Here is a 16440-nt window from a genome sequence, read left to right on the forward strand (position 1 = left end):
TATAGCCTTTCAGAGCATCTTTTTACATATACAAGTAAATACACATACAGGTGATCCTTTTCCCCCTTTTATACCCAAAATGTAGCCTATAATACATACTGTTCTGAATCTCACTTTTTTCTTTGGAGAGCTTTCTCTAACACTTCATTAAAAATGTTCTCATTTCTTTTTTTTCAGATTCAGACACCTGAGCAGTATCATTTCTTTTTTACAGCAACATGTTATTCCATTGCATGGATGTGCCATAATTTATGTACCCTTCCCCCATCGGTAGATTTTTGGGTTGTTTCCAGTTTTTTCATATTACAGTGCTGCAGTGAATAACTTTGTGTATATATCATTTGGCACATTTAAGGTATATCTTAGAATACATACCATAAAGTGGAATTTTGGCTCAAAGGACATAACCATAAAAATTAAAATTTTTAATTTCAGTAGATATTTCCCAATCATGATTTCTTTTTTGATCCTTTTCAAACCTAGATAAATTGTACAGCATCAGAAGAGACTAGTTTTTACAAATCAACCTTTTAATATGATGTTTTCTATTTGTATAATGCTTTATACTTCAACTATACACGAGCTTATTTGATCCCCATGATAACCCCAAGAAATCGATGTTAAGGATTATTATATACATTTTACAGAATAGGAAACTGAGGCTAAGCAAGGTTAAGTGAGCTGCCCAAGTCATAAAGGTGGTACATAGCAAAGCCCAGGTCTTCTGATTCAAGTCACCTTCTGATGAAAAGGTTTATTGGTTAGTTGGTCAGTTTTAATTTGAAGTAATTGACCTTATCTTTGAAATTTTTAGTTTAATACATGAAAATAATTGCTAACATTTATTGAGAGCTTACTGTGTGCCAGACACTATTCCAAGGTCTTTACATTCTCATCTAATCCTCCTCTCAATACTCCTATGCTATTCACTTGTGCTATCAGGCTGGACATAAGACAATCCTAGGTGATTGATAGTTTCTTCCTCTAGAAACTGTGCAGTTGGCTAAGTCTTCTAAAAAGTAGTTGTATCTTGTAAGTATTATTCTAATGCATTTATTTAGCACTTAATATGTGCCAGGACTTTGACCAAGCATCAGGAGAAAAAGATACTTGACAAAGTCCCTATACTTGAGGAGCTGAAAAGAAAGGCCATAGAGAGAGAGAGACGTTGCTATTAAAATAGATAACATACACATGGAAATACCACAAGGCCTCATTTAAATGCCATTTGAGTGGCAGACCCTCAGCTTGCTGCCAGAGTTCTCAGGGGAAATGACCGTGGACTGGCAGGGACAGGGACCACTTTACTGAAAACACAGAACTTTATCCTGCCTTAAAGACTAGAACAGTCACTAACTGGTGAGGAGGGGAGGACATCCCCTAGCAGATGGGACAGAGTCCAAAGAAACCTGTGGTCTGCTAGGAAAAGGCAGTGAACCAGTCAGACTGGAGCACAGAATTGGGGAAGTGGGAAGCAGGAGAAGTAGTTGGAAGGGTGCACTGAGCAAGTTTGGGGAGGTCTACCCACCACACCAGGGTCTAGATTTCACCTTGAAGGCGAAAAGGCCTGAATATTTCTGAGTAGGAGGATGACACTGACCAACCTGTGTTAGGGGGAAATGATTAATCCAGTGATACTGTTCAGAATCCCAGGAGATGGGGGAAGAGTAGGGGAAAAAACAGCCTGGGAAGTTACATTTATTGTAGATACAAAATCCTTTCAAAGGAATGACAACAAAAATAGTAGCTACCATTTATCAGGTTCCAGGCACTGCAGTAGGTGCTTATTTAATCATCAGAAGACAGAGAATTTCAATGATCTGTTCAAGATCACACACACAGTAAGTGGCCTGGTCAGGTTTTGAACTTCTTTCTCACTACATATAACCTTTCCACTGCAGAATTCTGCTTGTATCCTCACCTCTGACTCTCCAGGCAATAAAGGTCTGGACTAGGATGGTGATGGTTATGGAAAAGAAGGTTGGGAGACATGTACCAAATATCCTGGCTCTTCTTTCAGATTCTTTATGCATCACAAACCCCAGTCCGGGAGGAAGGGGAGTTGCACTCTGCATCTGTAGTGAAGAAGAAACCTCAGGGTGGCCCACCCTTACATGTTGTCTAGTAATCATGTACTACTGGACAGTAAGCTCTTCTGCTGTGCTTTGGAGCCAAGATACATAGTATTGCTAGATCGTGCTACCACACGCCTGCCTGCCTACCTCTCTGGCTGGCTGGGGCCTGGTCTTGGTTTTTCTTGTTTATATACTATGGCAGCATCAGACAAGTTTAGAAGACAAAAATAACCTTGGAATTATCTTGTGAATTCATGGCAATTACCATGCAATTACATGCTCAGTAACCACAATGGAATTCGAGAGTGTTTACAGTTCACTTCCATGTGCAAAAGCCCATACTTCTGGGCTTTTCAGTGTGAAGGTGAGAGCATGGCCAGCCCAGTATGGCAGGGCGAGCAGGCCTAGTGGCCATGCCCTTCCAGACAGACTAGCTAGCTGGGCCAGAACTTCTCCAAGCCAGTTCTTTTTATCCCACCAGTTATTCCTGCTTAGTCCACCAGAGCCATGCTGTCCTCCAGCAGGCAAGGCCCGGAGCAACTGCCCTGAGTTGTCCTTCTCCAAGGATGGTGTGACTGTCCCCTGTGCCGTGTAATAATCACCTGCTTTTGCCCCAAAGCACTTATCAATGGGCAGTGTCTTTCTTAAATTACATCCTTTGAAGAGTCTCTTAAGTCAGAGGGAAGAGCTATCCACCTAATCTATTTCATTTATTCATTCTCTTTTATTTAATAAACACCAAGTGCCTGTTCTGTGCTGGTATCGTGCCCAAACTGGAGATTCAGAAACCAAACAGCGCCTGCCCTCAGAAAACTCCCAGTCATAGAGAGGAGATGACCAAGGGAACAACTCATGATAGGTCAGGGTGACAGTGTACAGTTGTGAGGCATATGAGGATCAAATCAATTTTCTGTTGTTAGAAAAATCCCAATGGCTACAAACGGGACGCTACAAGTAGGGTACACAACTCAAGATGTATTAGCCTGTGGGGGCCTAACATGGTCTGTAGATGTGGACTCTACTTGCATTTAGGATGAGCAGCCTTAACTGGTGGTACTGAAGATGTGACCTTCGGACACAGGACTTGATATAAATGTTGAAGAAAAACATGGTCCCCCCATCATGTGTGAGGGGAGCATGTCACCAAAAGTGCCACAAAATCTGAGTGTGTGTGGGGGGGGGCAGGGGGAGGGGAGAGGGAGAGAGGGATGCGGGAGAGGAAAGGAGGTCTATTTTCTGCAGAGCACTCAGTCAGCCCCAATTCCCCTGCGTTATCTCAGAGACAGGAGGCGAGCCAGAGTCCTGATTATAATGCATGTCAGGTCACTACGATTCCTTACAGCCAGCTCCAGACCAGCAGCACCTTCTTTGCCTACTCCTTTTCCAAGTCACTGCACAAGTCTGGGTACCTAGTTGCCCAGCACCTGTGTGTCACCACAGTTCAAGAGCCAAGCCAGGCACCTTTATCTTCTATGCCCTAAGGTTGGCCATGGCCCTATATGCAGTTCTCCAAATTTCCAGCTATCTAGAGAAAAACAGCTGATTGACTAAGGCAAATATCACATCTCACAAAGAACATGCTATAAAACTGCCAGGATCCGGTACTTTATCTGGTACATATTAAATTTTAAATGTTTTCAGGAAATACATAATGACAGCACTTTGGGCCTACTATCACCAATCTCTTTGGCATGGCTTTCACTGATAGACAAGCAAGATAAAGAAGAGCCATTTCCCCAAAGAAAGCAGCATCAAATTTCTAATGTTGGCCACCTCAAGGAGGTGGTCCATGCTCAGTGACTTGCTGCCAAAGGTTAAAGTATGGGAAGAGCAGGAAAATATCTTTACAGCAGAGAAACCTGTAAAGTTTTTTCACAAACTTCAAAAGCCACTGTAGCCAGGTGATAAAGGTTAACATCATCAGTGGTAAGTCACACTGATACCATCTATCTACCCTTGATATGAAGGGAGGAAAATGGCAGTTTGCCCATGTGGTCTTCCTCTCAAAAACACATTACTACAGTCTAATCAGGAGAAAAACATCAGACAAACTGAAATTGAGAGAGATTTCACAAAATGCTTGCCCTTTACTCCTCGGAACTGTTAAGATCATCAAACCATAGGGAAAGTCTGTGAAGCCGTCACAGGCCAGAGAAGCCTAAGGAGATATGACAGCTAGTTACAGTGTGGTGTCTTAGATGGGATCCTGAAACAGAAAAAAGGAATTAGGGAAAAACCAATGAAATAGAAATAAAGTATGGATTTATGTTAATAGTAATGTAGGGCCAGGTGTGGTGGCTCACGCCGGTAATCCCAGCATTTTGGGAGGCCGAGGCTGGCAGATCGCTTGAGCTAGGAGTTCAAGACCAGCCTGGGCAACATAGTGAGACCCCGTCTCTAGAAAAAAATAATAAAATTAACCAGGTGTGGTGGCACGCACCTGTAGTCCCAGCTACTTGGGAGGCTGAAGCAGGAGTATCACTTAAGCCCAGGAGGCAGAGGTTGCAGTGAGCCCAGATTGTGCCACTGCACTCCAGCCTGGGTGACAGAGTGAGACCCTGTCTCAAAAAATAAAATAAAAATAAAAAGTAATGTAGCAATTTGTTCCCTTAGTTGTGACAAATGTACCACAGCAATGTAAGATGTTAACAATAGGAGAACTGGGTGTGGGGGATATAGGAACTCTCAGAATTATCTTTGCAATTTTCCTGTTAATCTACAAGTATTCCAAAATTACAAGTTTATTTAAATATCTGTTTAATAATTCAGTTGTGCTCCTTTCCAGACGCTGGCAACCAGTCGCTATGCAGTGATGACCACCCAGCTAAGACACAGCAATCTCTCACTGGTTTTCCACTATGTTTTTCTCCAGATCTGTAGGGCCCATGGCATTGGCTATGATCTTGAGGTATGAAGGGTTACAGTTGGCCAGGGGCGGACCAAAGACATGCCTGTGGGTGATCTAGGTAGCTAATAATTTGGTGCCCCTTCAAATAGATATTCTTTAAATATTGGTTTGACGTGTTTGTAGAGGAAGGCTGATTGCTGCTTGGGGAAAAGCAGATACACAACTCCACAGAAAGTAGCACTTAGTCCTGGAAAGTTCTACTTCATCCCCAATCTTACACACCCACTTTGCTAAAGCAGAAGCCATGCAAGCTCTCCAGACTTAGGAGGCATTTTGGGGACCACCTCATGATCCTGAAGCAGGCCCTGAGCTTCCTGATCCCACCCAAAGCTGCTTATCAATGAATAGCTTCTGTCTTAGTCTGCCGGGGCTGCCATAACAATATAGCACAAGCTAAATGGCTTGAACCACAGAAACGTATTTTCTCACTGTCTGGCAGCTGGTATGTCCAAGGACAAGGCACTAGCAGATTTGGTTCCTGGTGAGGGCCTGCTTCCTGGCTTGTAAATGGCTGCCTCCTTGTGGTGTCCTCACATATGGAAGGAGAGAGAGAGATCTCTGTTGTCTCTTTTACAAGGTACCAGTTCCGTCAATCAGAGCATCATGCCTACAACCTCATTTAACCTTAATCACTTCCTTAGAGGCCCTAGCTCCAATACAGTCACTTGGAAGGTTAGGACACAATTCAGTCCGTAGCATCCTCCTAGTGATATTTGATAATTTATTTCTGAAGGGAGTTCTGATAAAAACCATTTTCTCTACTTTTGGTCTATTTCCAATGATACTGGGGGCCCCTGCATAGCTGCTTTATCCTGATGGAGCTGGCTAGGGGCAAGTGCAATGCAACGTCTCCTGCCAAAAATAGAACCTCCGTTTTATGGCTAGAGACTCGTGTTACTCCAGAGAAATAGTTTCATGTTTTTCCACTTTGATTCAGATTTTCAAGTCTCTCACACGCAGGGCCATTCTAAGACCCTGAGTAACCCTGTACACTCTTACTTATGGAAGACCCACTTCACAGCACCTCAAACATCTTAAAATATATTCATCTCCCACATTAAATATGAGGTATATATAATGACATAAGAATTGAGTAGTAACCAGTTGATCAGATGTTTTGATTTGTAGATATTCAGTTCTATATTTATTAACTTATATTCTTTATACTTGAGACTAGTACAATTTTCAAGGATCAAATTTTATATGTTCTATTTTCTTTTTCTTTTTTTGAGACAGAGTCTCATTCTGTCACCAGGCTGGAGTGCAGTGGTGCGATCTTGGCTCACTGCAACCTCCACCTCCTGGGTTCAAGTGATTCTCCTGCCTCAGCCTCCCGAGTAGCTGCGATTACGGGCACATGCATCCATGCCTGGCTAATTTTTGTATTTTTAGTAGAGACAGGGTTTCACCATGTTGGCCAGGATGGTCTCGATCTCTTGACCTCGTGATCCGCCTGCCTCGTCTTCCCAAAGTGTTGGGATTACAGACGTGAGCCACCGCGCCCGGCCCCAAATTTTATACGTTCTTAAAAAGCATGCAGACCTTCAGCACGAGGCCAAGTGAATAGAATGGTCTGGCTGACACTTGGCAATCCCCACTAGGCTGCCAGGCACTATCAGGGCACATGAGACTCTTTGGTTAGATGGGTTCGTGCTGTTTGCAGACACATAAAGTGGAGCTTGGATCCCCTTGCAAATTACATTAAAATTGATAAAGAGAGAATGAAGAAGCCAGACTGAACTGATTTACCTGAAATTAATTGTTGCATCTGCTACACACAATCCCTCTGGAATTAAATAGTTTTTAGCCCCAAACTGATTAGATCAAAACACTTCCACATACCAGAAGGTGGATACATCTAACTCTAGCTTTATCTTAATCTATTTGTTTTATTCTAAAATATCAAAGTAGAACAACTCTGTAAAAAGGCATATTTGGCAGGGACAGTCTCCTGCCCTTCCCCCCACAAAAAAGTGCTTCATTACTTTCTATTGCCTGAAATTATTATTAGAGATTTATTTCTTGGGCTTAAGACTTTGTATTTGACTGAAGTTCAAGTACCCTTGGGGTAAGTAAAGCATAAAACTTTATAAGTTATTTACTCCTTTGTCTCTGAGTTGATCGGATCTATTTCCAAGAGCAGATTTTATAGGGGAAACAGATGGCTAAGGCCGAGGGAAGCAGGTGGATGGCGCAGAGGAGAGCGTTCCACTGAGGGTCAGGAAGCTCACTGAAGACAGCTACAGAAAAGGCAGACAGAGGCCGGGCGCGGTGGCTCATGCCTGTAATCCCAGCACTTTGGGAGGTCGAGGTGGGTGGATCACCTGAGGTCAGGAGTTCGAGTCCAGCCTGGCCAACATGGTGAAACTCCGTCTCTACTAAAAATACAAAAATTAGCTGGGCGTGGCAGCATGCACCTGTAATCCCAGCTGCTCAGGAGGCTGAGGCAGAAGAATCACTTGAACCTAGGAGGCAGAGGTTGCAGTGAGTCGAGATCGTGCCACTGCACTCCAGCCTGGGCCATAGAGCGAGACTCTGTCTCAAAAAAAGAAAAGAAAAGGCAGACAGAGGGGCACCAAAGACACTTCCAGCAGAGTTCCATAGACTCACCTCCAGGCCATCCATGCACAAGTTAAAAAAAGATGAAAGATAAAATGAGAGAGAAGAAATATAGATTGGGGCAACAGATGATGAAACAATGCAAAGAAGAAAAAGATAACAGAAGAAAAGAGAGAGGAGAAAATCCAGAGACTGAGAGAATCCACTAAAAGAGGAGGAGGCGATAATCAGAAAGAAAAGGAACAGATAAGCCAGGCACGGTGGCTCATGCCTGTAATCCCAGCACTTTGGGAGGCCAAGGTGGGCAGATCACGAGGTCAGCAGATCGAGACCATCCTGGCCAACATGGTGAAACCCTGTCTGTACTAAAAATACAAAAATTAGCTGGGTGTGTTGGCAGGCACCCGTAATCCTAGCTACTCGGGAGGCTGAGGCAGGAGAATGGCTTGAACCCGGGAGACAGAGGTTGCAGTAAGCCGAGATCGCACCACTGCACTCCAGCCTGGTGACAGAGCAAGACTCTGTCTCAAAAAAAAAGAAAGAAATGAAAAAAGAAAAGGCGCAGATAATAAACAGAAGTACAATAAAAGAGAGAAGAAGTTGAGTCACAAAAATTCTCCAGCAGTATCCTTGCTTTATTTTTCCTGAGATGAGTTTTCATCTTTTCAGACCCTGGTGTCCATCCCTGGTCAGGACTCTTCACTTGCTGTCTTAATTGCCTTTTCTTGGATGGAAGGTTGGTAAGTGGTGAACCAGCATTTATGGAGTGCCTACTGCGTACTGGCCTCTGAGCTGAGCACTTTACTTCATTATCTCATTTATTCTTCATGCCTGTCCTATAAGAAGGTGTTATTTCTACCATATTACAGTGAGGACTTCAGGCTTAAAGATTTTAAGCACTTTCCCAGGGTCATACAGCCAGGAATTTTGTGGAACTGACATATGAACCCATAATTGTCTACAAAGTCAAGCATGATTCTTCATCTTACACAAGGTGTCCCCTATATAAGCCCTTTTTCCCCCTAAGGACTGTTTCCCACCAACTGTCTCTATTTCTAAAATATTACCAACCCAGTCAAGAAGAATTCTGGAATCCATTTCCAATATGTCCCCTCTAGGTACCTCTTATGTATTCTTCAGCTGGAGAAACACAGACTTCTTTTCATAGCCCCTATGACTATCTCTACATTAAAAAGGAGAAAAAAAATTTAACAATTAATTTCCTTAAAATTTTATTGCCTGTTTGGGTCATGCTGAGTCTAAAAACAAGATCATTTACCCAAATTCGAGAGTAACCTGCTCCCACTCTTGGTTGAGTTTAACGTGGGTGCTCATTCCAGAAAAAGAAAGTAACATTAATAACACATCATTGTCAGTGCTACCAAAAGAAGAATCCTCAAAAGTCCTTATTCTCAGCACTGTTTTTCTTCCCATTATGATCACAGACTTTCAAATGATGTTCTTGTCTGAAGTCCCAGGGGAAAAAAGGGAAATGAGATCACTCTATGAGTTTATTTTTCCTTGACATACATGGGAAGGGAACATTGCTGAGTTTGTTAGCAACTTGGTGGGTCTCATTCCGGGTACTTCTCTAATGCTACAGAATACCCCACTGACTTCCTAATGAAATGAAGTTGTAATGAAAGCCATATGGAGAAAGGCGTCATGTTTACTGCCTGCACCAGTGTGGGGCGGGGCTGGTGTCACACATACATAGGCAGTGCACCACCATCCTAAATAGCTCCACAGTCACCAGCACTTATTTCCTCTGGCCAGGGTATTGCCATGGTGGGAATCATTTGAGCTGCTCACAAATATTCTGATTCTCCTCCTTCCAGGCACATAACAAAACTGTATTTCCTCAGCCCTCCTCCTGAAGTTGGGCATGGCCACATAACTTGCTTTGGTCAGTGAAATATAAGCAGAGGTAATACGTGTCCTTGTTCTGCAGAAGCCTGTAGGAGCCACTTCTTGAGTTGCCATATCCTTTTTCCTGCCTTGGAAATCATGGAACCACATTGAGACAGAGCCTCCTTCAGCCTGGGTCCCTGCATGTACTCACAGTGATCAAAGGCCCATGCCAACTCATAAGGGAAATGGAGCAGGGCCAAGAACTGCAACTTTCATTGTTAGAAACAACCAGTAATTTTGTTGAATTACTGCAACATAACCCAGCCTAATCAGGTTATACTGAAATTAGTATCAAAAGAAGATGCTGCTACAACAGAAACCTAAGATTTTGGTATTGGCTTGGTAGTCAGGCAGTGAGTGGCTGGGAAACTGTTAATGGAAAGCAGAAGGATGACAATTCATGTTATGAAGTGGTGAAATATTTGGCAAAACTAATACCTGCAATTACTTGGAAGGCAAATAATATACCTAATGTACCTATAGCTCTAGGAGAAACAGTTGGAAATTTTAATGGTGTATATTAGGCATTGCCGACTGCATTTGGCAAGGTATTATACAAAAAATATGAGCTTCTGAATGAATCAGACATCTTGCAAGCAGAAATGAAAGGGAATAGAGAGATCTCAGAAATTTGGCACTTTGCAAAATGGGAAAAGCTGAACTGATTTTAAACCTCAAAAATGAGAATTTTAAAAATTGAAGAGACATTTATTTACACAACCAAAGCCAATTAAAACTCAGCCTTGCAATGTGAGTCAAATTAAAGGTATGACTATAACCTACTATTAAAACCTCTGAATTAAAGCATCTCAGAGTATGAATCCAACAAAGATTATGGCATCCAGTACTGTATTAGTCTGTCCTCATTCTACTATGAAGAAATACCCAAGACTAGGTAATTTATAAAAGAAAGAGGTTTAATTGATTCCCAGTTCTGCATGGCTGGGGAGGTCTCAGGAAACTTACAATCATGGCGGAAGGGGAAGCAAACACATTCTTCTTCACAAGATGGCAGGAGAGAGAAGTGCCAAGCAAAGGGGGAACATCCCCTTATAAAATCATCAGATCGAGTGAGAACTCACTCACTATCATGAGAACAGTATAAGGGTAACCACCCCCATGGTTCAGTTACCTCCCACTGGGTTCCTCCCATGACATGTGGGGATTATGAGAACTACATTCAAAATAAAATTTGGGTGGGGACACAGCCAAACCATATCAAGTACATATTTTCATTTAGAAAGACTCTCTCAGGAAAAAGAGAACAGAACAAAAGGGTAAAAAGAAAAAGGGTATAGCTCTCCTACTGAAGCCTCATAGGCTTAAGATAACTGAAATTAAGAGAGAGGCATAGAAGCAAGAAAGCAAAGAAATATAGAAAATTTAAGAAGTATCTAGAAAAGAACTCCATGTTGTAGCTATTGCTACTTGTAGCTGATTGAAATCAAACAGATTAGAAACCAACTAAGTTCTTGAAAGAACTCAACGTCAAGAGAAATCTCAGTCTGGATTAAAAGAGACTGTTGCTGCTTAAGACTTAAAACAACCCTTGGGCCCTCAACTATCTACAGGCAGGAAGTGGGTGAGAAAGTTTTAAAATTGCTAAGGATGGCTTATGCCTGTAATCCTAGCTGCTCAAGAGGTTGAGGCAGGAGGACTGCTCACTTAAGGCCAGGAGTTCAAGACCAGCCTGGGCAACATGGCAAGATCCCATCTCTTAAAAAATTGCTAAGGAAAATATAATCTCTAATATTCACTTCAGATGTGGCCCAATGACAATTATGGAAAAGAAATAAAATCTCAGAAGGCAGAGTCAAGGACCACAAAGAATAGTGTCTAAGCTCATGAAGCAATTGGGATCAGAACTAATCAAGGAACATTTCCCACCCAAAGGATAGGGGCCCTGGAAATGTCTGCCCAGTGGGATTTCAGAATTACTACAAAGCCCTGTCTTCTGTTTTTCTCTCTCATGGTTTCTCTTTCCAAATGGAAGTATTTATTGCAGTTACCCAGTCCTGTTCCACCAGTTTTTGAATAGTGAGGACTGAATAGATAATTTTGTTTTTTTTCTTTATAGTTCATGGCTTTTCAGATCAAGAGAGCCAGACCTGATCTAGAAGATATCATGGATCAGCCATAGTTATTTATATCTGATAGCATTTTATACCTTGTTAAATATTTTCACACATTTTGTTTCATTCTTGCAATAACTTTGAAAGCTAGACATTTTCATTCTGATATTATAAATGAGGAAGCTGAGACTTAAAATGTTAAATCACTTTGCAAGTTTACTAGCAAAAAAGTTATTTATTATGGTGCTTTCTAATAACTAGCTTGAAAAGAATTTTACACAGAAGTAAAATTTTAAATATCGTCGAGCGGGGAGAAAGATGGATAAACATGAACAAAAAGATCTATAACCTAAGATGCTACATGGGAAATGGGCCTGAGTAGGACAGTAATGGGGAATCTGATAGCCAGGGAGTAACACATAAGCATATTGTGAAGGGAGATTCTGGGGTACATAAGTAGACTGCAGTTGCCTGGGGAAAATGTTGCTAACATTGAGGTTTACTTTGGTGAGCTGCCTAAGGGTAGACTCTTACATCTCTCACATGTAAAATAAAATACGGAATTGTTTTATGGGATAAGAAAAAACAGCTTTGTGTAAGCCTTTCATTTCTGTTGTTTCCTCTGGATAAGGGCTAAGAACACTCCTGGTCACCTTTCTTAGAAAGTTATAAATATATCTTGCCAAACCTACACATTCTGACCATGACAAGGTAGCTTGTAACCAACTAACTCACTAAAAATGATTATAAAGGCTGGATTGAGATATATATAAAACAACTGCTTGAAGGCATTGAAGGGCAACTAAAACAGTCCTTAAAAGAACAGAAGGGCCAGGCACGGTGGCTCACGCCTGTAATCCCAACAGTTTGGGAGGTCGAGGTGGGTGGATCACTTGAGGCCAGGAGTTCGAAACCACCCTAACCAACATAGCGAAACCCCATCTCTACTAAAAATACAAAAATTAGCTGGGTGTGATGGCCCATCCCTGTAATCCCAGATACTCTGGTGGCTGAGGCACAAGAATCATTTGAACCCAGAAGTTGGAGGTTGCAGTGAGCCAAGATAGCGCCACTGCACTCCAGCCTGGGCGACAAAGCAAGACTCCATCTCTAAAAAAAATAAAGAAAGAAAGAACAGAAGCATCTAAGGTGAGAGTCATATTCCCCTAAGTTTTAAAGGACATTTACAAATGTGTTAGGAAATAAATCTAAACAGATTTTTTTCTTGACCTCATGACCTTGATCTCTTGACCTCGTGATCCGCCCGCCTTGGCCTCCCAAAGTGCTGGGAGGCGACAGAGCCTGGAGTTCAAAACTGTCAAACTGTTTGAGACTTGAGATCCAAAATCCTAGAACAAAGGTGATCAAAGGGAAGTGAGCCCAAAAAATTTGTGTGTGCATGCCGTTTAAATCCCTAATTGACTCATACCTGGTAGAATGAACAGCTCAAGACTCCAAGAAATCCAGAGGAAAAATATAACAGTAGCTGGGAGGCTAAAGATCTGGCAGATATTTCAAAAGTCACATGATGTTAAGAGTTCATGTCCTGCTAAATTGAAAGGGTCCTAATAAACACCTCAAGCTTCCAGTGGAGACTTCAAAAGGACCAAACTCTAGGAGTAAGGACACTTCCCTAGGAGAAAAACTAAACACAAAGCATGAAGGAAAACCTTTAAATAGACCAGGTCCAGCAACAGCTAAAATCAACCCTTAGTCCAGGCGTAGTGGTTTATGCCTGTAATCCCAGGCATGGGATTGGGAGGCTGAGGTAGGTAGATTGCTTGAGCCCAGGAGTTCAAGACCAGCCTGGGCAACATGGCAAAACCCTGTCTCCACAAAAAATACAAAGATTAGCAGGGCATGGTGGCACACACCTGTAGTCCTGACTACCTGGAAGGCTGAGATGGGAGAATCTCTTAGGCCTGGGAAGTTGAGGCTACAGTGAGCTGTGATCATGCCACTGCATCCCAGCCTGGGCAACAGAGTGAGACCCAGTCTCAAAAAAAAAAAAAAACTTTTAAATACAAAAATAAAATAAAATCAGGGGCTGGGTGCTGTGGCTCATGCCTGTAATCCCAGCACTTTGGGAGTCCAAGGCAGGCGAATCACAAGGTCAGGAGTTCGAGACCAGCCTGGTTAGCATGGTGAAACCCTGTTTCTATGAAAAAAAAAAAAAAAAATTAGCCAAGGATGGTGGTGCGCACCTGTAGTCCCAGCTACTCGGGAGGCTGAGGTAGGAGAATTGCTTGAACTCAGCAGGCAGAGGTTGCAGTGAGCCGAGATCACGCCATTGCACTCCAGCGTGGGTGACAGAGTGAGACTCCATCTCAAAAATAATAATAATAATAATAATAATAATAAAATAAAATAAACCCTTGATACATCAAGATGAGCTGTCAGTACTCTACTTGTCTGCCAAAAACAAAAATTTAACCCTCTTTGAAGGAAGATATTATCTAGAGCTGCTACAATTTTCCATCTTTAATGACCACCATCCAATAAAAAAAAAAGATATATTAAAAGAAGGACCAAATCATTGAAAACAAAGGGGAAAAAAATAGAAAAAGATCCACAGGTGATTCATATATTGGAGTTATGAGACAGGGACTCATAACTCCACCGATCCCAGCCACTCTTCAACATAATCTTATGAAAGCTAGAAGACAATGGGAACATAATTTTAAAGTATTGAAAGAAAAGTCTCTGCCAGCCAAGCATTCTATTCCCAGCAGGAATAGAGTTTAAAGACAGGGACTTTAAAATAGCTAGGACTAATATGTTCAAGAAAACATATATGTTTGTAATAGGTTCATGTCACCAAAGACCTAGAATCAGTTTTTTAACTGAAATGGAAATTCTGGAACCAAAAATTAGTGTGACAAAATTAATAATTTAGTATATGAATTTAATAGGTTATCAGAACAAATGACTAGTGAACTAGAAAACAAGCCAGTAGAAAAAAATTCCAACTTACGCACAGGGGAAAAAATGATGACAATGTAGAAAAAGGCTTCAGAGATACATGCAACATGGAGGAAACAATCTAACTTTCCTGCAAGTAGTGTCCCACAACGAGAAGAGAGAGTGATTTTAAATAAATACTGGCTGAGAATTTCCTACAACTAGTGAAAGACATCAAAACACATATCCAACCTCATTCGAAAGCACTAAAAACCTCAGGCAAGATAAATATAAGGAAAATCACACCTGGGAACATCATGATTATACTCCTGAAAATTGAAGAGCAACAGAAAATCTTTTTTTTTATTTTTATTTTTGAGATGGAGTCTCACTCTGTCACCAGGCTGGAGTGCAGTGGCGTGATCTCGGCTCACTGCAACCTCCACCTTCCGGGTTCAAGCAGTTCTCCTGCCTCAGCTTCCTGAGTAGCTAGGACTACAGGCACGCGCCACCATGCCCAGCTAGTTTTAGTATTTTTAGTAGAGACGGGGTTTCACCATGTTGGTCAGGATGGTCTCGATCTCTTGATCTCATGATCGGCCTGCCTCGGCCTCCCAAAGTGCTGAGATTACAGGCATGAGCCACCGCACCCGGCCAAGAAACAAAATCTTAAAAGTAGCTAGAAAAAAAATTACTTTACCTTCAAATGAGCAATAAGACTGCTAGACTGCTAGCTAAGTTTTCTTTTTTTTTTTTTTTTTTTTTTTTTTTGAGACAGAGTCTTGCACTGTCTCCTGGGCTGGTGTGATCTCGGCTCACTGCAACCTCCACCTGCCAAGTTCAAGCAATTCTCCTACCTCAGCCTCCCGAGTAGCTGGGACTACGGGTGCGCACTACCATGCCTGGCTAATTTTTTTTTTTTTGTATTTTTAATAGAGACAGCATTTCACCATGCTGGCCAGGCTAGTCTCAAACTCCTGACCTCGTGATGCGCCCGCCTCGGCCTCCCAAAGTGCTGGGATTATAGGCGTGAGCCACCTATCCTGGCCACTTTTCAACTTAATCTATGAAAGCTAGAAGACAATGGGAATATAATTTTAAAGTATTGAAAGGAAAGTCTCTGCCAACCAAGCATTCTATTCCCAGCAGGAAAAAAAAATCCAATAAATATCCCACATATCCCTGGATACGAAACTTCTGTGAACTTGTTCTGCATAAGGGGATTTGATGCCCGATCATTACTAATGCTCCTTCTCAATATGGAACTATTTTTAAAAGGGGGATATAAAATTATGAAATGGGAACCACTTACTGGAAAGGATTTGTTATATTTGTGTTAACCATAGGTCCCTACAATAGCACTGTCCAATAGAAATATAATGAAAACCACTAATGTAAACCACAGAGATAATTCAAAATTTTCTTGGAGCAACATTTTTTAAAAGTAAAAGAAATAGGTGAGGTTAATTTTTAAAATATATTTTATTTAATCCAGTATATTGAAAATATTGTCATTTCAGCATGTAATCAGTATGAAAATTATTGAGATAATCCTACTTTTTTTGTACTAAGTCTTTGAAAGCTATGACACATCTCAATTTGTACTATTAGCTTTCAACTTCTCAGTTGCCCCATGTGGCTATTGGCTACCATATTGGACAGCACAGTAAGGGATGCAAGAGATGTACTAGGCAGTGGTTCTCAACCCTAGATGCCCAAGAGAGTGACCTCAGTGAGGAGCTATAAAGAATGCAGATGGCACAGTGGCTCACGCCTGTAATCCCAGCACTTTGGGAGGCCAAGGCGGGTGGATCACCTGAGGTCAGGAGTTTGAGACTAGCCTGACCAACATGGTGAAATCTCATCTCTACTAAAAATACAAAAATTAGCCAGACGTGGTGCCATGCACCTGTAGTCCCAGCTACTTGGGTGGCTGAGAAAGGAGAATTGCTTGAACACAGGGGGTAGAGGTTGCAGGGAGCCAAGATCGTGCCACTGCACTCCAGCCTGGGTG

At 41.9% G+C, this 16440-nt stretch overlaps 1 protein-coding gene across 9 annotated transcripts in view; it reads left to right on the forward strand.

Annotated features, from left to right (window-relative positions):
* IQCH (IQ motif containing H) overlaps nt 1–16440 on the forward strand; it is a 250784-nt gene that overhangs the window by 220120 nt on the left and 14224 nt on the right. For 4 of the 9 annotated variants that reach the window (XM_012507362.2, XM_003267135.2, XM_030814630.1 and 1 more), the window contains one exon: nt 4861–4983. The exons of the other annotated variants lie outside the window; for them this stretch is intronic. In XM_012507362.2, coding sequence (XP_012362816.1) covers nt 4861–4983 — 123 coding nt within the window. The remainder of the gene's footprint in view (nt 1–4860; nt 4984–16440) is intronic. 9 annotated transcript variants of the gene reach the window in all.

The sequence above is a fragment of the Nomascus leucogenys genome, chromosome 6 (genome assembly GCF_006542625.1).
Source record: "Nomascus leucogenys isolate Asia chromosome 6, Asia_NLE_v1, whole genome shotgun sequence".
Taxonomy (NCBI): domain Eukaryota; kingdom Metazoa; phylum Chordata; class Mammalia; order Primates; family Hylobatidae; genus Nomascus; species Nomascus leucogenys.